Genomic DNA, 24,744 nt, shown 5'->3' with positions numbered 1-24,744 from the left:
AATTCTTCGGGAAACGTTTACGCTGTGTTGCTATCGGACAAAGTAGGTTCCTTTTTATTGCATTTTCATGGAATAGGCGATCTTTCGCTCGATAAGGATGAAGATAAGAAAGTTTTAAACAAACGCTTACTTGTTTCCTGACCACGTGATCATCGTATCACGCGTCATGGTAATTGCACGATTTAATTACAACTTACAACAATTCTCAGCAAATACGTTGATTAAAATCCTTAATTAACCGTATCTTCGATGCATAAAATTCGATCGAGAAATCAATAGGAATAACGAATAAGATACGAATATATAACGAGACTCCTCTTTGATGCAAGTTTTACGCGTTTCCAATAAACAGTAAACCGTAAATTGGACATTATCTGCATTTTATATCGTATTTCTTCTTCTGTACGTTATCTCCATTTCTCGAAAGTATTTGCTATTTTATTGTTGTTCGGCGAATGGTGGGAAGTTTCTCTTCCGCGTGTTAAGGTGTTAACGATAATGATCGGCGAACTGGGATGGGTTGGCGCAGGTAAAAGCAAACAATGCGCAATGGAAAGCCTTCGATATTGGATTCGAAGTGCGAGTATACCGTGGGGTTTCTTAGTAATTCCCAGGGATTTTACTTTTGTCGTTGCCTCGTGTTACGAAGTCTGATAAGGTTGCAGGTAGGGGATTGTCTTGACTCTGTCTATTAGTAGCGGATTTCTCGATGCCGGATCAAAGACCAAAGATCTCTGGTGTTCTTATTCATACGCGATCGGACGAGGAATACCCGAACTATAGAATATACCCGATTAGCACGTATGGATTATAAGGATTATATGGATTATAAGGAATTTTTATTTAAACGCGATTTATTTATAATTTCTTCTAATTATCATCGTCGATATTTGTTATAATTTCTTTAAACGTTTCAAGTATATCGAACGTATATAGAACTTGTATCGTGTCGCGAATAAACGATCGTAACGGTGTTAAGTAAATTATACACGATCCGTCTAAAAAATAACGAGACTATATTTATAGAAGCTTTTCTTCAGTTGGATAAATAAATACACAAAGTCAGGCCCGTAACGACTGCACGTAGCGCGAAAAATTATCCGTACGCACGAACGAATTAAACTCTTTCCAGGTTGAAACCGCGAAATCGCCAAAAATACCTCGCGAACAATTCCAGAGGCGCTAAAACGTGCTGCGATATCAAGGACACACGTGCGCCGCGATATTTCTTCTCGCAGCCAGCGAGAATCCGCGCGTGCCTCTCCTTTCCGGGTCTGAATTCTTTGAATTTGATGCGTTCATGTTCATACTCGTCACGTACAAGACAAACGGCACGCGAGTAAAAAATGCAACCTTCTCCATTGGAATCGTTCCCCAGGGGTGAACGAATGGGTCTCTGTATTAAATCGTATCCCCCGTCCTGCGAGTTTCCACCCTCCTTTTCTTCCTTCCTTCCTTCCTTCCTTCCTTCCTCCTTCTCCTGTCTGGCTTTGCGAACGTGTCCCTTTCAAGACGCGAGGGGAATACGACCGGTGTGATTAAATCTTGCTATCTCGTTCTCCCTCCTTCGCAGTTTGCTCTTTATCCGTCTTTGTCCGAGTGCCTTTGATTCAGCGACTCTCTCTTTTTCTCTTCCCCCTCCCTTCCTCCCTCTCTCTTTTTCCTCGATATTGTGCGTACGAGGATGCGAGTGCCCGGTTCTACGCTTTACCGTTTGGTTAAGAAAGTATCGTTGAATCTTTGACGGGCAATTTAACTTCTGAAAAGATTGCTTCGAATCGAACGAAGCTGTATATACTGATTACTCTAGATAACGAGCGAATCGTGTCTTTGCGACTTTATCTTTCTCCTCCTCTCCTATTGTTTGTTTTTATTTCTTGTTTGGTGGGCCAGGTCTGTAAGCTACAATTGTAACTTACGGTATAGGTAAGACAAAAGTTCCCTTAAAAAAAAAAAAAAGGAAAAAAAGAGAAACAATTTCACTAGCACTCTGAACGAGCTTTATGCAGTTTGTCTTCTATTTAAACAAACCGATCAATCTGGGGACTTTTTATTCCGCTTATCGCACGAAAACGTAACAACTACCTCAAGCGAGATGACTCGGGTCGAACCGAAGGATTCGAAATTCGAAATTCGACCGAGTTAGTCTATGTGGCTCGTCCATCTTAACCAAAGGGCTGAAAGTCTGCCTGTTCGTCCGCGTCCCTGTCGACCCTTATCCCGGACAGTCGTCAGTCGATATTCCCTTTTTTGGAAGGTGAGGACGAGTCTTGCGGTGTTTGAGAGTGTAGGGCGTGCACACACGCGCAAGAACCCCTTCTTTTTCGTCTCTCGCCTCTTCTTGTTAGTCTCTTTCGCGGTGACTCAGGGTGCTAGAGATAGGACCTATCCTTCTTTCGGTCGATCGTAAAGGGAATCCAACGTGAATTCGGAGGAAGCCGGTTTCAGCCAGAGGATAAATCGGCTTCACCTTTTCGCCAACCTTTCGACCCCTTTTGCTACTCGAATCGCTCTTGAGAAGCGTGGAAGCGGGTTACTTCGCGGATTCGAGAATCTTCCTCGACTCTCTGCGAAGGTAAACGTTTGCAAACGTTTCTCAATTTTCCCTCGATACCCTTTTTCTACCTTTCTCTTGGACTCGCGTGTCTGTCAAATTTCAAGAAAAGTAGAGATTCCAAACAAAGCGCGAACTAAAACGTATCCCTGTGAATATTGCCAAATTTCTCCGACATCGGCTTCTATATCTGTCCAGGTGAAAGGAACTATCGATGGAGCAATTCTAATAGCCAGCGCCCGATACACATTCGGCAACCCTTGGCAGACTTGTTCCTTCGTGCAACTTAATGGCAACCGCGCCATTCAACGAAACGCGCTGCTCAACGGCCAAACTCCCTGACGATCGTGAAAGTTTGAAAGATCGTGGCGCTCCACGGAGCTCGAAAGACGAGGGTTTGAGTTGCGTAGAGAGATAGTTGAGGCAGAAGGGTGCATTTATATGGGGTTAGGTTGGACGATCGGCGACGCGGGAGGGTAAAATAAACAGGCGGCGCGTTATCGAGTCAATGAAACGGCGCGAGACTTCGTCGTCCTCTTTGATAAGTTTTTTCTTCCATTTTACTCTCTTACGAAAGAAAGCGGATGTTCGCGAAATGGAAATATTCCTCCGCGGTGTATTACACGGCCAGCGTCGTAGTTTTTACGCGAGTTGATTATTTATACGAAGGCTTGTTCGTTGATACTTTGTCACGTTGTATTTACGCAGGTCTGAGATTGAAAATATTAGACACTTTTCATTCCTTTCTCGATCGTTTTGAAGGTACATGTTGCGCGATAGGTACACGCGTTTAAGGCTAAATTATTTTTACGCTGGTCGTTCTCCCGAATTATCGCCGTCGCAAAGCGATTCCGACGAATCCGCGGCACCGACAAAGAACGAAAGTAGGAGCTTTCTTTCTCTCCCTTTTTCCGAAAGAACGTCTCGTCTCGTGGATTGTGGATGGCGAAGAAAGCGCTTCTTTTAACCGAACTAATTTCGGTCCGCGCGGATTTCAGTAAATGCCCAGCGGCGAACGAACCTCTTGACCCCGAGAGTTCGTTGGTTCGTTTATTCGACGACGACGACGACGACGACGACGTAAGTCGAAGATGACGAAGAGAAAGATAATGACGAAGAAGGGGAAAGATAGAAGAATAGGTTGGACAAAGTTATAACAACGTGAAATTGAAATTCATTGTTCGTTCGGAGACATTCAACGCGTTGCTTAACCTTTCGACCGAAACGTCCTCCTTTTTGCCCCGTTATTAAGGACACGGACAGTCCGCGGACAAATGCGACGATTACCACGGCCCGTAATTGAAGGAAACGAGTACATTTAACGACGTCGTATTTTAAGGTGCTGGAAATGTAGCAATTGTCGCTTTCGAGCGACGGTTCTTTAGCAATGGAAATCGGTGGATTTATCGATCGTTAACGCACCGCTAGCGTAAGGTTTCTCCAGATACCTCGGATCGTTCTTTCTTCGCGACGATTGTGTACCTAACTGTGGAAGAACGATCTCTTTTCATCGCAGAGTACCCAAATAGCGTTAGATCAGGCGTAGTTCAACATCGTTCGAAGCTTTATATAACAAGGATAATTATAGCATTAGGTTAAACGAAAAAGAAAATTAGGTTTTCCTCGATACTCGATAAGCATTATCGACGATCATGGATGACCGAGGAAGTTTGGGAAGGTAATCGACGAGCACGTCTATCGATTCCCGGGCGGAGTCGGAATTTGCGCTCGTCGAGAGTCGCATAGCCGAGATTCCCCATCAAAGTTACACCTTTATCGTATAATCCGATACAATGGCAACGTTATTGGCTTCGTTCGAGGGACGACACGAGCTAGAAATTCACCAGTTGCTCCGGCTCCCTGAGCAGCTCTTCGAGCAGTGCCTCGTTAGAGATTCGTGCTTTGCTTCTCTCGTCTCAACCCCTAATCGTCAGCCCGTATCGCTCTCGAAACCTCTCTTTTCCATGAACTTATCCGCGGTGCGCTCGGCTACTTGCTGTAAACGCGCAAAGCAGCTCTACTGGAAATTTTCACTTTGTCCACGCGCGCTACGCCGTTAAACGAGTACTACCTATAGTTCAGACTCGACGATCTCCTTACCGGTTCCCGTGATAGACGTTTATCTTATTCGCCACCCAAGAAACAAACTTTCTCTCGTATTCTCGAAGCAGTATTATCTTGCCGATAAACTTTATACACCGTATAAGATGATTGACACGTAAAAAAAACTTTTATCGAGATAACTTTTTTATCCGGTTCGAGAAATTTGAATCTTTATTCCGCGACCCACCGGTATATTTATATCGAGCATTCGTAAGATTCTTCTGCTTCTGTACGCCTTCGGTAACATCTTGAAACAAATGCAGAAGTCGAGAACCCCGTACGGTATTACTCGTATCGATTCGAGGCAGATACGTTCGTATAGCCTGCAATTTCGTTCAGCCTCCCTTCGTGCTTCGTCCTTTTTTTCTTTTTCCTTTTTCTTTCTTTTTTTTTTATGAAAAAACCATTCTGTAGATTACGTCGAACCGATACGAGTTACGTCTGCGTCGGCCTTTGATATCTCGTGACGAGATTGCAGATTTCCACGTAGGTAAACTGTCGCGTAAAAGTTGTCGAAGACGTCGACGCGTTCGTTTCCAGATTTTCGTTTCGACGTCTCAAAGAACTATTTCATTATTTAGTTTGGAATATAAAATCCTTCGAGCGATTTTGGTGGTGTAAATAACAATTTTAATCATAGACGATATATATATGTATGTACGTATATGAAAGAACGCGACATCATTCTATCGATATTTTAAATGCACGAATAGATTCGTCTTATTATTATGTGAAGCGTTTGCTTCGTCCTCGAGACATCTTTAACTTTCTCTTTGGTTTAACGAAACTGCACTGAATCGGCAGTCTCTTTATTTTCAACTTCAGCGTCCGTTCTATGGAAATTATTATACGCTGTTGGCCACAGTATCGATCACAAAAGAGCTTGAAACGAAGCTGCGAAGAGCGTCTGGTTTCATCGACGTCGAGTTTACACGTTCGAACGAAACGGTTCACGCTCGAACGGGGCTGCGATAGAGGAATAAGGAATATTCGCGCATGTGGAAAAGGCGGCGTGTACGTGTTCCGTTATCACGGACAGACTCGCGGCACGTGAATCGATTGCAGCGTTACTGACGGATCGATTATCCACGGAAGATAGTAACGCGTACTCACGGACGTAATCGGATCGGTCGGATCGGAACGGGTCGATCGTGTGGATCGAATTAGGTAGCTACGGTGCTGCTCACCGTACAGACGCGTACACAAAGGTCGAACCGAGACGAGCGCGAGGGATCGAACGGAAAGCAAATCGAGTCCGAGATCGCGAGAAGATCGCGCGCGTTGGTTTTTCCAGCTTGATTCCGATGGTGGTTGGCGGTTTCTCGATCCTTTTTCCGATTTATATGGAACGCTTTCGCGTTCGCGAAGTACACGAAATCGTCGATACGTATACGAAGAAAAGATTGCAGATTCGTAGAACGTTTTCCGCGCTACAAAAGTATGAATAGAGGTAGAAAGTATAAATATCTCTTTCGATTATCTATCAAAGATCGCTCTTTATGGAAACGCGAGGAACGGTTTATTCGATCATGGTAGAAATAGGGCGATAACGGGAAGAAAGTTGAGAAGCGCTGGTCCAAGTCGTTAACGTAACGCGCGTAACGTATAAAATATCCTCCGTTGGTTTTCTCGTTCGTTCCAATCGCGTAATCGCGTTGGCGGAGCAAAATGTTAAACCAGATTCGGTCTCGACGCGTTATACGTACCAGGTTTCAGAAGGGAACCTCTTTAAACGTGTGGTTAAACCGCTTCCTGGCGCTCGTTGCCGGGTATCGATTCTAGAATCGTGGCGTGCGTCGCGTCTCCGCGTTCCGTCTTTCCTCGGGGACGGTCGAGTTATCAATCGGGATTTAAAACGAGCACCGGGATACCTCGAATTACGACGATAGTAAGAGATGGTAGTATCTTAATTTGGCCCTCGACTCGGAACGTTAATTATCCTCGTCGGCGGCCGATTAATTACGCTCCGCTTGCTTCCCACGTGACCACGTGTACGGCGTATTTGTCCGACGTATAAAAGAATTTCTGCCGCAGAAAAGCTAAACTCGGACAAGAAAAGCGGAACGATGATCTTCGTGCGACGTAGACTGGACTTTTTATATTTGTAAAATAGAGTCGTCGATGGGTATATCCTCGAGACTTTCTCCCCAACTTTGTAACGAAGGAAAAGCCAAGCACCTGTGTAACGCTCGAGACGGAATCGATCGATTTAACGTTTCAAACGGACAAAAATATTCCGATCCTAATTTACGTACGATTTCGCGGTACCAAATTGCACGTTTTGCATACATAGGATAACGTACGTACGGTGATAAGTGAAAGTAGCTTTTATCGTTCATCGATCCGACGTACGAGGTAGTTGTAAAAAATTCTCCAAACGATAATACTTGGATTGTTATCGATATTGTGTTTACGTTTCTATATGTGTACATGCGTACACACGCGTACGTTTCAATCCATACATTTAAAACAAACGATCCGCGTCTCGCGCTTAATATTTTATTCTATCGTATGGTACGCGTCGAACAAACCGCGTATTTTTAAATACGCAAAACTCGCAACATTCGAAAATCGCGTATCGGTTTAGCAATGAAATTTACCGTCGAATCCGGAAGGATTCCCGAATCAGTCTGGATCTGTCGACGAAATTAAACAAGCGCAATTAGTAACTAATTTGTCTGTTTCCTTGGACGCAGCTGTTCGCCGGGACCGCCTGTATGTTCAAGTCTCGCAACAAGGTTTGTTCTCTATCAGTGTGCCTTCGAACGTTGTGTTTGTCCCTCCGATATGCTTCCGTTCCGACGACATCGTGTCTCGTTTTCTTTTATCCCTGTGTGTTTGCGTAATTTGCACATTTTCCTGTTGTATTTTTCACACCGAAGCCTAGCGTTTATAAATTTAGAATAGTTGAACGCCAGACGTGACAAGAGAACGGAACAGCCGAGATGATTTTAATTTCGCGTTACTTCGATAACCGAAAAGGTAAAGATAATAATTTGAAAAGCATACAGAATTCGATTATATCGCAGAGGCAATGATATCTCGACGGGATCGATTCGTTTGAAAGTTGTTATATCGTACTGGAACGCGAGGCGTAAAACTTGGACAAAACCTTAAACCCATGTTCTCTTAATTTTTCGTTGCTAAAGATCGAATTCGCGGTACAAAGGTTCGCGACTAATTGTTTTCTCGAGCCAGGATGACACGTAAAAGACGCAGATGGACAAACGACAAAGGAATTAGCGGGCAAAGGGCCTGCGTGCTCTTTTCCGTTCGTTTCTTTCGTTGTCCGTCGAAGGACGTTGTTGCTACGAATTTATCGAAACGACTGGCTACCTTTCGTCCCTTTGACCTTCTTCGAGTCTCTTCGAGTCCCCGCGTTTCTCCACCTAATGCAATTTTGTCGGCGACGAGGATCGTCGCCGCAGGTCGCGTCATTGCCTGTGAAGTTCGTCGTTGGAATATTATTTGCTCGCCATGCACGTAGTTCGTATAGGCAGCCGTATCGCCAGTTTCTCTTCGATTCGCGATACGGCAATGGCAGAGGTGCGATTTTCTCGACGATAGAGACGTTCGTGGAATTAGCGTGGAGCGCCGTTGCTCCAATGGAAAACGGGGTCACGTATTCCCTGGCAAGCCAGGAATCGAACGTCGTGGAAGAAGAATGCGAGTACCGATTGGCGGGATGGCGGATTGTTATATACGCCAATGCCCAAAACCAATACCGGATTCGTGTAATTGGACGCGTTCGTTCGCGTCTGCTTGGTAATTACAGTTAACGCGATACGACCGCGACCGCATTCACGGCTCGTTCGACCGCGATCGATCGCGGACGCGTGCTCCTCCTTCCTTAACCGTCTTGTTGTCGGAATGTTCGGTGAAAGGTTAGAAGTAGCTATACTTTCTAAGACTAGCGAAACGGTAGGAGGTTTTTGTATCGTAGGAACAGGGATTTCGTGCGATACTTGGAAACCCGGGAGAAGAAACTTTGCGTTCTAAAAACACGAATCGCCAAACTTCGATCCTCGCACCAACGAAATATTATTCGTTTTAGCCGCTGCTGCGAAGGCTGCAAAACCGTATTCGTAACGCACCCGCCTATCGTTGTCGCATCGTTTCGCCCAAAGCCAAGCGGTCTGATCCTCGCAAAACGTTCATTTCGTGGGACGTGCGTGCGGCGAGAAATTCGTTAGGGGATGATAATTGGCAAATAACGGCGTACAACGCGGGCAACGAGGAAACAAATGGAAATTAATAATTTCCCATCTTCGATCTCTGTTTTCGATCGATTCGTTCGTTCGTTTCCACCTCTGTTTCCAACGAGAAACGAATCGCGTCGAGAGAGAAAAGAGAGAGACGATCTCTGGATTTCACGCGCCGCACACCGCGTTCAACGAGCTCTAATTAGTGACGTCAGCGTGTCGTGTCAGGTCAATCTACGGTATTTTAAGACAAACCGAACACGGTGCAGTCGTTGTTGAGCTTGTCGCGAGTCGCGAACCGGCAGCTCCTTTTTCTCGGCAAACGAGACCTCTTCTTTCCATCGAAATCGCTTCCACGCCGAGAGACAACCGCTAGTCGGGGCTAATTCTTCTGCTAGTTCGATGACACGAACCGTGACGCTGATAGGATCGACTGAACGCGGTCGTCTCGTCGAGTTGCTCCGGCTGCGCCGAAATGGACGTGATTCGGGGCTACGTGAGTGTCGCGAACCGTACCGAAATTATCGCATCGCGCTGACCTGCTTGATCAGGTATTCGCGAAATAGTTTAGCAGAAGCGTAAATTGTCGTTTGTATCTGTTGAAAAGTTCGCGTGGTCGTACGACAGGTATCGTTAAAACGAAATAAAGATTCCACGTCTATGCACGGCACGCGTCGATGCGTCTTGTCACTTATTTTCCAACTACAAGAAAACCAGTTTCGTAATAACGAATACCTGCAATCGTCTGTTCTCTCGTTAACGAATCATTGCCATTTCAGCATGGAAAATTCGTCAGCGACGACGAAGACAAACAACGTTCTCTCAAATCTACTCTTTCTCCGCTTTCGTTGATCGATCCTTCTAAATCACGAGTATTATCGAATCGTTAATAACATACCAGCGATATTAAAATCACAATACTACGGTATGGACAATTTTGTTCTCAGTTGGGAGACGCGATGTTCGTCGAGTTACCACGTGTTCGATTGGACGGGGGCGCACGTGCTTTTCGACAGCATTGGGGTTACGAATCACGACCGTTGGCACCACCGCCACCATTGATCGAAGAAGACGAAGCGGCGGTCGAACCAGAAACGGTGAGCCTGAGGGAAGCCAACACCGCGTCACCAATAGGTGAGTCTATGAAACGTACGCTCAAGATCGATCTCGGTTTAAGCGGCGACTTATACATAGTATTTTTACGAAAATATAATTACTTTGACACTCTCTCTCTCTCTCTTTGACATTTACATGTTATAATATCAAAGTTAGACGATCGTAACTCGTAATAACGACAAGGATCGCGACTTTGGGATCGGTTCATTCGCCACGCAATTTCCCATAGAAGCAGAATCTTGGCCGGCTGCGCGTTTAATGATTTCGCGCTTAATAAGCGATCAGAAAGGGTTATCGCGTTCCGCGTTGCATAACGAGAACACGGAAGCGTTTGTGTTTTTCCTCGGGTTGGAAATCGCGCGCGACTCCCCTGCAGCGTCGATGCTTTATCTCGCGACCGATACCACGGCGTACGAAATCGAGACCACGTGGTATTAATCGCGCTTTGTCTCGGACGGTCGTTGCTATTGCTGACAAACGCGCGTACGTTGTGCTCGTAACGAGCGGACATTGTTCGACAGGTGCAATTCCCCGAGCGCGTCAAGCCTCTCGTTGAAAGCGCACCGACGAAGAAGCCTTCCCACTCGCGTTGGCTTCGCGTTCGATTTTTAATGGCCGGCAATTAGCGTGGCGTTCCAAGGATCGCGTAAATGGAAGAGACAAGACGGCGAAGCTTTAGGACGGTGGAATATTCGCGGTTTTGTATTTTGGACAACTGTTGGTAAACTCTAGCCGTTTTATTCCCGATTTTTATATAAAGGCGCGGCATAGTTCTATTTGTTTCTACGCGCTTAACCGTCGAACGAGAATCATTACGCGTTATATCGTCGAATAGTTTCGACGCGTTTGTTATCGACCTATATCGCTAGATGGTAACGTAGGTCGCAGCGCAAAAGTTCTGCGTTATCGACAGGCTGCATTATCGAACTGCGAGGCTGCGAGTACTGCGATGCAACTGCGTGCCGTACAACGCGCGTTACAGTATCCTACTAGGCCAACAACTACAACAATAGCCAACTTCTCTTCCTGTTCCATCGGTATTTTACTTAAAATTATGATAAACATATCCGTTCTCTCTCTACGCAATTTGATCGCAATTTCAACAAATCGAATCGCAAATAATCAAGGATAGTCTACTAACTTCGAACATAGCCTCGTCGCCTTTTTCGTCATCTTCGAGAAACTTTGAATATCAAAGGCGAATAGGAATTTTTCGCCATTTATCGTTCTATCCTTCGGACGACGTTTCTTTCAGAATCGAAAGCGCTCTTTTATTCTCCGCGTTGCCTCCGCGCTGTCTGGTTCGCGCTGATTTAACGCGCCGAGGAACTCGATCGAGCAACTTTTTCCCAAGAATTCCGATGAATTTTAGACCGTTCGTTGGACGAATTCTCCGTGAACTTGCCTGTGACGCATAGTCGATTCTATTTCGAGGAAAGAGAAAAGAGAGAGTTTAGATCTGCCGATCTTACAGCGCGATACCCGCGGATGGTTGTTGGCGAGTTCTCGAAGGCTGCTTTGTCGCCTCGATGGCTGATATCGCGCGGATTTACGCCGGGTTCTCCTAGTTGCCTGTCAGGAACTGGATTTCTTTCCCGTATTTCCCGAACGTCGACCGTTCCCTTTGTTCCTTTACCTCCGCGTAACTTTCTCCGAGATATCGGTCGTTTCGCGGTTGATAACGCGCGATAATGCTGTCTCGTTGGAAACAGCGAAAGGCAAGTCGACGGCGAATTCGACTTAAGAACGACTTAAGAAGCGGTAAACAAAAATTCAAGTTAACTCGACTCGCTCGTAAGATTCTCGTTCAACGTTTTCATCCATCTTCCAAAGCGTATTAAATTCTTTGAGATTACGAGCTTGCAAGATCAGAATCGTAGAAGCTGCGCGGTTACGTAAAAGTTACCACGGTTTGGATTTATCGAGGTGAGACTTTGCAACTTGGAAGCGTGTCCTTAAGAGATTGCAAATATCAACCAAGAGTCGTTAACGTTCGTTTCTGGTACGATTTCTGAAGAAGTCGACGCAACGATTCTCCTGGCGGACGAAAGAGATAACTTTTAGAAACGTTCAGGTTGCTTTTTACATCGGACTAAAGCGTTTGAGGAAAATTTAGAAAATAATACCGGCGTTAAGAGGAAAACGTTAGTCACCATTGCGTGTGCGTGAATCATATTACACGTATAACCTTTTTCCTGTAATCCTTCTCGATTGAGGAAAACCGTCTATTTCGTAAAAAAAAAAAAAAAAAAAAAAAAAGAAAAGAAAGAAAGAAAGAAAAAAAGAACAGAAAATGCGTTACGAGACTTTTTGATAAAAAAAAAAAAAAAGAAGACCAGGATATCGATTGCCTTAGCCTTAGACGAACACTCGTTTACCTTCGCAAATAACCATGTTGATGTGAATCGGAGCGGTGATTTCGAGTGACCTTCGTGACTACCCCCCGTATATTCAGCGTAGCCTCGTAAAAGTAACGATATATCAAATATAATCGTAGGAAATAAGAATTTCAGCAGGTTTTTAACTGGATGGCCGATGTTCGAGTCACCGGTACGAAGAGAGAGGGCACGGAGGATGCAAGTTTCTTTGGGCAAACGCGTTTCTTTCTCTTTCCATCTATTCCTTTTTGTCCGTTGCCCTCCTCGTCTCGCTGAACTACGCGCGTGATTATAATTATTATTGAAATTGCACGCCGCCCGTAATAACACGCGTGTAACGGACGCGTTTCCGAGTGACGGCAATCACGCGACGCAACGGGGATTATTAATTTAAACGTAATACCACGTCGAGATCGCAGGCTGGATAAACGCGCGACCGATGCCAACGTACGTACCGTTTCGCCTGAAAACTCGATGTCGCTCGTTTTCAATCAGGAAAAACACGTACGTCCAACCGATTACGTAAATAATAGCACCTGGTAATTTTACTGTTGCGTTTTAAAAGCTCGAATTTATTACATTTCCGTCTACCTTGCCTCCTGGCGTTTAAAATCGCGTCAGCCACTACGACCGATTATCGACTATATCGGCGATAGTTGGTACGTATAATTTCAAAATTGTTAAATTCAAGGAGATCGAGAGAGAGAGAGAGAGAGAGACGGACAAACGAGTCTGTCGGATAAAAAAGGGTATCGAAAGAACGGCGTCCGATAATCGATCGAAAGAGTTGTCACTCGCGATCATCGTTCAGGTATTGTCCCAGGCACCGGATATGCCTTCGCACCGGAAGAGTCGTCCTATAGCGGCGTATAGCCTCTGTACGGTTAGGTTTCTTCGTGTCGGCGCGCTGGTCCGAGGCGCGTCCGCGTTGCATGCATCAACGCACACGCGTTTTCCACCCACGTAAATGCACGGTCGCGAATGGATCTTCGCGATTGCAACATCGTCGTGATTGCCGCCTGCACAACGATCCTCTATAGTCTAGAGCGTGTCTCTGCTCGGTTATGTAACGAAAGCGCCCCGCGACCCTCTTTTTCGTCGTTTTGCGATCGCGTCTTCTCGCAAACGCTTACGGACCAACTCTTGAATTTTTCGTCGCCGTATCTAGCGATGCCAATAAATAACAAACTCCGGCAAACTGCTAATCTCTCTAGGAACGGAACGGCGATCGCGGGCTAGTCGCTACGATCTTTCATAGGAAGAACGAAATTCGTAGAAACCGGTGGAGAACCGTTATTCGAAAAGAACGGCGATTAGAGGTTTCTTGGCGAGCTGATCGAGCGATTCGTATGCTCGCCACGTATATACGCCGCGTAGTATGTACCGGAGTAGGGCGAGCGCGAACCTCGCGACCAACGACGCTTCCTCGAGTTTTCAACGATCCGAATCGAAGAGGATGGTACGAGCAAGACGGCTGTAATCGAAGCCACCGTGTTTCTTTAGACGCGAACGTCCGAACGTCGCGTCGCTCGAAAGTCGAGGCCTTTTCTCGTATCGTGAGAAATTGTACGGGTCGAATGCTTTAGTAGCCTCTCGATAACGATAGGAACGGACGAAGGTGCAACGGTCGTTCGATCTGTGAACGAGATAACGGGTATAATTTTGACGAGTATAAGGGTTCGGTTGCTCGGAATACGTTTACATCGTGTAACGTAAAATAACATTGGAAAGTGCTTTCTAGTTTGCTCTTGATACACCGTAGAAACAAAGTCCTCGACGACGCGTTACTTCGCCTCGTTTACACCAGCGACCCTAATTTCCCTATTGTTCGTCAAGTGCAATTTTATACCTGTACAGAGACTCGTTAATCGCTACCGCCGTTCTTTGCCGTAACGTGGAAAAGACGGCGAATCGTACTTACTCGTGCCAAGTATCGTCCGAATTAACGAGCTCGCCGAAACTTTTTCCCTAAACTCCGTTTAACCGTTAAGCCCAGCCGACCGTATCGTTTACTATACGTGCGCGTGTCTAATCGAATTTTCATTTCGCGAATATTACATCGCGTTAATTCGTGTAAATTATACCCGTTTACGCAAATCCCATAGACATACCTACGATACGATCGGTTACGAAGTGGTCGCTGTTAATCGTACGAGTACATCTACCACGATACTTTGCCATAGTTGTATCGTTTCGATAATTTTGATCGCAACGAAACGCGAAAGCTATAACAATAAAATATCTATCGGCAACTTTGCGTATCGAGGAATGGATAAATAGTACGCGCGGTCTTCTTTGTTCTATTGGACGAGTTCGCGAGTTCACAACGATCCACCGACGATGATTCGCTTCACGCTCAGTTCGATCCGTTCGTTTATTTTGGAAAAACAACTTACCGCCAGGCGGGCCACTCTTATCGTCACCGACAACCGCATATCCTCGACCGGTCTATCCCGAGACACAGATTCACCGACGTGGACGGTAGTCCGCCTCTGCTCGCCCTTCGCAATTTAATTGTCCGCGCGAGAAAGACACGATAGCGGCGAAACGGGTGTTCCAAGCCGATGTCCCATCTAGGATGCGGTTGCGCGATTATGACGCGATATTCGACCGTTTTAGCCGATAACTTTTGGTGTTGCGAAGTGAAATCGAAATAGAATTGGTCACTAATATTCTTCGACGAAACTAATTTTAGCGAGCCGGCCCCATGGCATATCGGTCGTATCGAATTTCGAGATTCCAGATCGTGAGATAACTTGCTCTTTTACAGCGATAACTTTGCCGATACCGATAGCCTGCTTGCAAAATATTAAAATGTAAGATATTATTTCGATAGGAAGGAAAAGCATATTTATCCCAACCGAAGAAAACCGACGACATCCGACGTTCTTTCGAAAGAAACGTCCCAGCCATCTTTTACGCTAGCGAACCTGCCTAAGAGAACCTGCGTAAGAGCGCGGTTTTCCAGGGCACTCGGTAAAATCGTCGCGACGTTTCGCTCGATTTTCCTGGAGTCGTGTCCCCACCGTCCTCGATTCCGCAGCAGCCGATTGGCGGCGGAAGGTTAACGCGCGGTCGGTTCCTCCGCGTGGAAAGAGCTGTTCGCGGCGGATGCGATAAAAGTGCCGCCGCTGCTCTCGTCCTCGTGCGTTTGCCTCGCGACGATAGAATCGCGTTCGTGTCGGCAAACGATGGTCGCTCGCTCGCTCGCGAAATCGCACTCGCGGATAAAAATCCGCCGCTTCTCCCCGTGACCGCTTCCGTTTCGTTCGTTGTTGGTTGTCCGGTCGATCGGCTGCATCTCGTCGCTGCCAACCCGGTACTCGCGTTCGTCTCTCTGTCCGTCCGTGTCGTTCGAGCTGACCGTGCTCGGTGAATCGAACGGGAGCAACCCTGGTCCAAGGCGAACTGCGAACTAATTATGGAGCTGTCGCGAGTCCACGGATCGCCTAATTGCGTTGGGAAGCAGCGAAATACTCGCTGATTCGCTGATCACAGTCCGATCCGATGCGACGCGATGGTTCGCCTCGAACTACTTACCATCTACTACCATGTACCAGTGCGCGGCCCGATGAGGTCTCTTCCAGTGGATTCGTAGTTTCGAGACGACACGAACGAGTAGTTTGAACGTAATCGCGATCGCGAAGTGCACTTTTCTTAGTTTTCCTGTCCAGACGGGACTCGTTTTTCAACGTCGTACGATCGCAAAGTGTTTTTCGGTTGAAACGAGTCGAACAGGTTGACGATCCTCCGACGATGTCATTGCTAATCGTTAGTCGATAATGACGCGTCGATAACGGATGCTTCGTTATCGGACGAAAGCGTCGATTAACCTAGTTCGCCGGGACACGCGATCCTATTGGAAAATCGGTCAGGAAGAATCGCGTTCGTTGCGTACCGTTGCCTCGCCTCGTGGCTCTGTGACGATAAGTCGATTGGTAATTGATGTTCGCGATGAGCCGTAAGAAGGTGTGGAATTCTATAGTGCGTCGCAAGAGGAAAAACCACTTGGATCTCAGTGGCAAGGAAGAGAGCGACGCGGGTAGCGTTTGTAAGTGATGGGACCGTGCTATGCTTTCTTTCTTCTCTCGCTTGGCTTCCTATTTCCAACGCGTGGCATCTGCGTCAACCACGAGTATATCGGAGCTTGAATAGTCGCGAAACGCTTTGGTTTCTCGATGGTCGGTTAACGTTTATGTAGTCGGAACGCTCGCCTTAAATTCGCGTTACGTACGCATCTCTCGAACGATCATCGAAATCCTTGAATTCGAGAGACTAGTCTAGACTAGACTGGTAGAGAGAAAATATTATTAAAGCTTCCTTCAAGTAGAATTCGTCATAACGTTGTGAATAAAACTACGAAAAATAAATGTCAATGTTCTTATGTTTTTACTGATATAAACTCAAATGAATCACATTTCCGCTTTTACGTTCAGGCTTTTCGTTGACACATCGTATTTACGCAAGACAGGATACGAAGAAATATCAGACTCGCATTGCGTATCTGAAAATATTTTCGGTTTTCAAGCCGCGTTACGAAACCATATAAATAGCTAGAAAAATCATTTCGTCGATGTTTAGCACCAACGAAATAAGCACGTTATAGTTAGAATCGTAAAATTTCAACTACCCTGGTCAGATAAAATACCAGTTAGTTTGAAAATGAAACTATCGGTTTTCCAAATAATAACGTCGATGATGCGGTCGATAGATGCTTCGAACGTTGTTATACCACGTTTATCGATGTTTCCTGTACCGTTTTATGCATTTTTCTTCGCTTCCTTTCGTTTCAGCTTTCTCTACGCGATTTTCCGGCTTCCCTCCGCTTTTGCGCTTAACCTTTATATCGTATATGCGATGAAAACGTTTCTATGTGGCTGTAGCGATTGCCAATTACGGGATATCATCGTTAATCGTGGAAAACGGCAAGTATGATTCGGTATTTTTGCGGAAATGGAAACCGCAACCTGTTGGTCTCGCGTCGTTAAATGCTGCAGGCTATTTCCTAAAGAAATCGTACGTGTGTGTGTGTGTGTGTGTTTTCACGCGCATCACTTCGCTTCGTAATTTAGCACGAAATCGGCGATTCGTAACGACGCAAAGCTTCGCTATCGATGAATCTCCCGTTGCGTAGCAGAGTATTTAGATTATGTTTAATTGGAATTGTTTCAGACGCGTATGTATTTCTTTTCGTGGATTACTCGGTTTCGGCGGTATCGCGCGTTACGTCCTCTAACTCGATCGATCTAAAGATAGAAATCGCCGTTAATTTAATCGGTTGACAAAATTGTCGACGTTTAAGCGACGATACAACTTTTACGATCGACGATACAACTTGTTGCAATCGCTGAGAAGAGCAGAGGAAAGAGCGGAGGGTGCGAAAAGAAAGGGGTGAACGAGGATCTGGCGACATCTGTCGAAACATCGTGCGAGAGTGGAAAGGCGGATCGCGAAGGCGAGAAACAGCGATCGAAGGGCGTGCTCGTTGAACGGAGACGAGAAACGATGGAACGGAGAGTGGCTGGAAGCGCGACAGGGGGTGATAGAGGGAAGCGCCGACACCGGAGGATCTTAATTGAAACGTCCGTACGTTTAATTAAAAATCACTGTCGGTTGCGTTCCCGCGATGAAATCGCTGTCCGAGTTAGCGCTCGAGGGGATTGGCGTTCGCTCGTCTCTCTATCGACAGATGCGTTTGCATCCGTTTCGCCGATAAATTCCGAATACCGTCGACAAAACGTTTCGTCTCTCGACGTCGTTGTCAAACTTGCGTCTTAACGCGGCAAATTCCTCGGAAATGCAGAGTTTCGTCCGATCTCGAATACGCAAAGTCTAGCTTCGATTTACCGAGTTGTTGTTCGGTTGCTGTTCGCTGATCGTCCCGGCATCGGAAGATCGAGTTCCAGAGCGTTTTTGCGCAAGGTCGAGAGGGGGAAGAAGAATAAAAGGACGAGGTTAGAACGCGGTGGTCGGTGCTTTGGTAACTCAAGGAGACAATGCTGGCGGTAACACGATCTGACGCTGCTTTGCTTCGGTTACACGGGGTATAACTTAACCACCGGGGTATGTATATTCCTGCTTAATCGCGACTACAACGCCACAGCTTGCTCGCCTCGAACTCGATTAGCTGCCGCCACGGTGCACGGCTTTCAACCGGACTAATTGCTCCGCGGACCAATTCGATTCGGCGCAATCGTACAAAGGACAAGCCTCGAAGAGCTGGCAAAAGTTTTAGTTGCGTATCGATATAGATCGATTTTAAGGGACAGGCCGCGTGATCCGCGGCTACGGTCGATCCTCTGTACCGATATTGGTAACTCGAACGAGTCGTTCAAATAGGCCGAATAATATTAGATTTCTACAGTGGCGATAAGTCGCGAGAGACGAAGGAACGTCAGAAGTAGTCGATTATTTCTGGCTGGTCGAACTATCGATGCCATTGATTTTGAAGAAAAAAGGAGGAAAACGGAGGAGGGAGGTATCGTCTTATCGGACGTTGGGTTAGGTGCATCCTTTGCTCCTCCTACGTTGTCGCATGACTCAACCTCCTTGTACGGCCAGCGTGAATATCCCAACGCTACACGCAGCAAATGCATCGTAGTTACCTCGCTGATGGCCTTTTCTCATTACGTGCCACGCCTTTGCTCCTTCCTTCTCTGCTCTCCCCACTTACTGCTCCTTCCGAACCAGCTTTATTAGCAGTTTTCTATTAACCGTTCTCACGCTCTATCGCATAATTTGTCACAGTAGCGCGTACGTAATGTAGGGCGCAAACTTGCAATATGATTTATACCTAAGTCTATTTCACGAACGTCTAAAGAGCCTGCTAACTAATTTATATCTTAACGAAGTATATCAATTATCCTTCGCGAGACGTTCTTAGTCTGGAGGCGAAAGGAACCGACCAAGTTTCATCGATCGACCTGTTTCTCTCTATTCCTCGCCCGCCTCTTATCCGGAATACGCGGTTATTAGTTTCGAAGCGTTGAAAGTTGTTGGAATAAACGGAAACTGGATCGCGGAAGAAAGTTTTATCGCTCGTCGACCGACGAAAGTCTAGGAACGTAGTATCTCGAGTTAGCTCGTGTCAGGAGCGAACGAATCGTAAGGTGTTTAGGCACGTTTGGCGTGCTGTCTTCTCTATTAATTAGAAGGGATATCGACGCTACGAGATGGGCGATAAAAGGCACAGCGCGTTTCCGAAAGCGCTTACGGAGACTCGACAGAGGAGCAAAGGAGCCCGTTCACAAAACTCGAATCTGTTTCTCATAGCGCGCCATACAGAACGAAATAACTGTAACGCGATGAGAACGAGCGCGAATTCTATCGAATCGAGTTTACTAGCGCGAACGAACGAACGTACGTTCAGACGTTAGACGCTTTGATCGCCTGTGTATACTGCAGCTGCATCTACGATGCGCGCACCGCGAACAAGATAGGCTTACGGACGCGTGTTTCCGTGTTTCGCGGCTCTTTTATCTCTCGCAGTTACAGCGGCTCTCACTTTGAACGAACGTCAGCGTTGTTCGCGCGAATGGAACTCGATGCGAATTAGGCGAAAAATTTTTGCGACCGAAGATAAAGATTTTTTGTCTTCTGTAAAAACGGCGAACTGAACAAAGTCGGTGAAAGCTGGTCAAAGTGTTTACGTCGATATGTACAAAATAATCGTTACTCTTAAAATACTCGTTATTTATTACGTTGCCATTCCGTGTAATTTCTAACATAACTGTACATAATTTTTGCTTGGAACTTTCAGCTTGATTCTACTTCGTTGCCCTATTCTTATTTCGCAAATGTCACGCTAATCTTTCATCGCAGCTTTTCTTTCGTGTATCTGTATCCTTCTCTTTGTCTTATTTCGCGCAAGTAAACGTTCTTCTGCGTTCCTTTGGATTCTTTTCGAAATTTCGCTTAATTTAATCGATCTAATTACGCTATAAATGTAATTGTGTTGAAATGATTGTGATGTTTATATAGCGCTATTGCTAAGAAGGGTATCCACCCTTCCAAGAAGAGGGTTACAACAGAGACATACTTTGGATCCCGAATTGTCCTCGTTAAGCGAACACGATTCCAATCGTCTTATCGTGGAGTGTAAGTGGGACATTCAGAACATTAGCTTTTCTCATTCTTTATTTTTTTAATCGTAAGTACGATACTAGGGTATCGATAGATTCGACAACTTGCATCTTTTTCATACGATCCTCCTAATTCCTTGTTACGATGTGCGTATCTTTTATTAATTCTTCGTTCGACGCGAAGATTGCGATGCGAAGATGTTTTGATCGCGTTAAATCCTGCGATTTGTTTAAAATATCGTCCGACACGATTTCAAATACGATTCTTTCGTTCCACGTATGTTCCTTTTCTTTAGTGCGTTTCTTAATTGCGCGTAATACGAGCGTTGGAGAATCGAACGTTGGCTGTATCTGCATAAAGTTGAATGATATAGTTAATCGTATAATTAAGTTACAAGAAGCATGCTGTAGCGAAGGATACTCATTTTGCATCTGATTATTATCGTACTTGGAACGTAGGAAAATTGAAATAGCTCTTAAAATAGTAGTCGAGCATCGAACGAATGTTAAATAGCATCTATAAATGGATATCGTGGTATCGTAAAAAATGTACACGATCGAGCACGAACGTATTTTCTATTCCATCGTTTCCAGCTGTATTCGTCGTTTTAAGATTTCCAAATTATTCGCTGTATTTTCGATAGAAATTTACCGCACATCCTGGTAATCTATTTGAGAAATCAACCAGAGCGTATCGTCACCAAATAACTCCCCCTATAAAACCATCCTTCCGCGATACACTTTGCTCCTTCCAAATCTAAAAGAACTTGTTCCTGAAATCGGCGAACAACGTGTCGACCTACTTCCTCGCCGGGTTCCAAACGGCTTCCACGTCGGGTTTCAAACTCGATGAAAGCTCCGAAAAATCGATAGAACGAAAATCCTTCGACGTCTGATTCTCCTCTACCTTCGGCTTACCCGTGCTCCTAATCTTATCTTCTTCGAACGTTTCGTCTCGAGTGGAACAGAAAGAAAACGGCTTCGAACGAGAAAAGAGAAGGAAAAAGGGACAAAGAGAGAACCGATGTGCGCGTGTGTTTCTTTCCCGGTTTCCTTGGTCCATGCAGCGTGTGGAAACAGTTTTTCGTCTGTTTACGCGAGAAGATACGCGCGCGCTTGGAGACGGGCCAGCGATATTTTTACGTTTCTCCATTCTCGATTGGCGGAAACTGGCGCAACGGAACCGCAATACGGAGCGAACCGAGCCGTTCCAGGAAGTAAGAAACTTCCCTGGAATCCGGATTTCCACGCGACGGCAAAAGGAATTTCTCTCGGCCCTGGCATTCGTATTCCACTCGCACGTCGACCGACCCATATTCCTCACCGTTTCGAATTTTAGCTGCCGATGCGACGTCGATGTCGAACAACCTTGGTTTCCTGACATTTTTACGTAATACCCGACAAATAGCTTTTCCATGGATTCCTTTTTGGCCGAGTCCCCGACGATGTAGAGAGCTTATCGTTGGCCTGGTTTCTAGTAGCTAGGGATAATCTATCTTGAACGGGGCGTTAGCAACGTGCGGCTCGATGTTCGGCTCGTGCACGATCTTCTGCTATTAACCCTCCTCCGACTCTTCCGTCAATTTGCCGGGTTGTGGCGACTATAAAAACGCGATATGTTCTGTACGTCGCTTTATTGTTTCAAGAATTATTAGTACAAATACGTTTTTTCCCCCAGAAACAGAATAGGTAAGTACCGAAGGCGACGCACGAAATCTCTACGTATGTATCCAAAAAAAAAAAAAAAAAATTAATAACATCACAAAAATTTCTCTACTCGTGCCGTTTCTACTTTGTGGCTTCCGCTTGTGGCCGATGCGAACAATCTTACAAAAAATCAGTATATATTACGAGTGATATACACATATACTTACCCCTTTTTCGTATTTGTATTTACATATGCATGTAAGAATTGAAAGGTCCAAGTTTGTCAAAACCTATGAGAAATTCGATCGGATTATGAGGTTAAACGTTTCGCTATTTTAAATACTTTTAAGTGTCATTTCTTTCGTCGAGAACTATGTCGTTACGAGTTATCGTTGACCCATTTTTCGTATCTCTTAGTATGCATATGCGTGAAGATACGATACTAGCAAAAATTATTTGTGTTGATGGCCGTTTACATTTCGTGCGGTTCTCCGCGTTCGCTCTTATTATCTTCCTTGCCTTTTCAACATTCCTTTTTCCACTCTAATTATTCATTCAGATTGTCGCTACTATTTCATTCAGGCTGTAAAACGTTATTCCTTTGATAGTTTTACTTCGATTTTTGCGGTCGTGGAAATATGCTTCGCGTAGTATTATATATTCAAAGTTTCGTGGAACTAATTATAGAAACGTTTGTAGATAAATAAATAAATTTATAAATTTATTTACATATATTTACGTATTTGGAACATCGTTGAGATATATAACGTATAAAGAGATATAACGTCGTCGACACGTGAAGTATTATTTTTCCATAGTTTGGTATCTTTAGATTCTAGTCCGAAGACGATGCGACGCAAATTTTGTCTGTTTAATCGTTGGAGAACGCGATAAAGATATATTTTAAGGAATACGTTTTTGTAGGATAGAAAAGAAACGAGCGAGAAGCAAAGTCGTCGTTTCTTCCACGCGTTAATAAAATCTAGCGTATCCCGAGAAAGCGTGAAGAATTAACAGCTTGTTGGAAGATCGCCGATTCTGGCGAGACATTCGCAAATGCCTTGGCAGGGTAACGAGAATTGCATATTTCGTTTGCGGTGTCAAGCGAACTGAAGCGTCAACAGGTACGCGATAGGCTAGAAAAATTGCGCGTGAACGCGGGAAGTCGAAGGAAGTGGAGCGGCCGCGTGGAAATTGGAGGAGTCGAACACAGCTTTCACCTGGTTACGCAAAAATGCGGAGCTCGGAACACGAAACAATGACCGAGCCGCGTGCTAATGTCCGATTTAACTGCGACAAAAAGTTCGCTTTTCTCACCCGAGAGCTCCTTCTACTCGTTTTACCGTGGAAAAATATCACATGCGAGTTTTCTTTCCGAGCTTTTACCTCTAGTCTCTATTAGGTGGATGCAAAAGTTGGTTGGACGTTGAACGCGCTAGAAAAATACAGCTATCCGGTTTTACAATAAACGTCGGTATTGGATAATTTAGAAAAAAAAAGATATACCTACGCTAGCGCGCATCGAAAGTTTTGAATCGTTAACTTTTGGATGCAAAGGGCAGTTGAATTTTTGAACGAGAAATATACAGATAGATATTCGGACTTTTATAGAGTGTATCGTATATTTTTCACCGCGATATCGTTCCCTTTGAATATTTCTATCGCGCGGTCATTATTTAAGCCATTGCAGGCATTGCCCTTTTTTTAAACCGCAACAATTTCGATGGAATAACGATAAAAGGCAACGTAGATCGTTCAATTCTATTTTCTATTTTTTACGTGCACACTTTTTACAAGGTTTCGAGTCTTTTTCGTCGAGCATTTAGCTCGTACGCACCGACCCATATTTATTCCATAATCAACTTGGTTCGGGTCGGTAGAAAGGACCTTCGTGCGCAGTTTTGTGGAAAAAGTTGAAAGCTTCGCAACGAGCTGGAAATTATAGTATAGCGATATTCGTGCGTGGATAACGGCGAATAATTTGTCACAAAATTGTTCAAAAACTTGTATAATACATTTTCTCGTTATCTAAGAAGATACGCGAAATAAAGCCCAAAAATGAATTACTACTGTAAGGTCCACTCGTGAAATAACGTTTAAATAAGAAGGTACGTACGTATTTGGTTTCCAAAGCGAGTATTCCGTATACACGCTGTTAATTCGTTTCGTTAATTCTAATATCTCGTTGTTTCTGGGAACAATGGCAATTTCAGCTTACCTGTCAGAAACCTGTCCAATTTGAAACATTTGTCGCACGAACGTTCAAAAATTCAATCGGGGATCACAAACAGCAATTTGGTCGGTCGGCAAACAACGATGCCACGAAATGAAAATCAATTTCACAGCAGGCGCGATTCGACGAAACGCGAGCGAAAGTCAAAGGTGAATTAATTAACGGCGACCTGGTTATCCTTTGGTGTCGGACGTCACCGGCAAATAAGCATTGAATTTCATGTAATTAACGGCATACGTCGTCGTCGTATTATGCACGTTTATGAAAACGAGCCTCGTCCATTAGACGTTTCCTTTTTGGCAATCGTAAGACTAATCGCTGCCTCTTGTAAGTACGTTTTCCTTTGTAAAGAAATTCAAATTATGTTAACTACATATAGCCTTTATTTAAAACAGAATTCGGTGTATATAAAATATTCGACGCGGTGATT

General features: G+C 45.0%; 1 protein-coding gene across 22 annotated transcripts in view; it reads left to right on the top strand.

Annotated features, from left to right (window-relative positions):
- Window positions 1-24,744, top strand: part of LOC126916263 (ras GTPase-activating protein raskol) — a 251,021-nt gene that overhangs the window by 99,570 nt on the left and 126,707 nt on the right. For 5 of the 22 annotated variants that reach the window (XM_050721854.1, XM_050721861.1, XM_050721853.1 and 2 more), the window contains 3 exons: window positions 7,354-7,395; window positions 9,807-9,993; window positions 20,334-20,450. The exons of 3 other annotated variants lie outside the window; for them this stretch is intronic. In XM_050721854.1, the coding sequence (XP_050577811.1) occupies window positions 7,354-7,395; window positions 9,807-9,993; window positions 20,334-20,450 (346 nt within the window). Of the gene's footprint in view, window positions 1-7,353; window positions 7,396-9,319; window positions 9,356-9,638; window positions 9,732-9,806; window positions 9,994-15,758; window positions 16,405-20,333; window positions 20,451-24,744 lie in introns of those variants that run through there. 14 more of the 22 variants (XM_050721857.1, XM_050721865.1, XM_050721862.1 and 11 more) reach the window with 8 other exon arrangements.

The sequence above is a fragment of the Bombus affinis genome, chromosome 5, assembly GCF_024516045.1.
Source record: "Bombus affinis isolate iyBomAffi1 chromosome 5, iyBomAffi1.2, whole genome shotgun sequence".
NCBI classification, from domain to species: Eukaryota; Metazoa; Arthropoda; class Insecta; order Hymenoptera; family Apidae; genus Bombus; species Bombus affinis.
The sequence above is the reverse complement of the archived record's forward strand: the minus strand, read 5'-3'. Positions and strand labels throughout refer to the sequence as shown.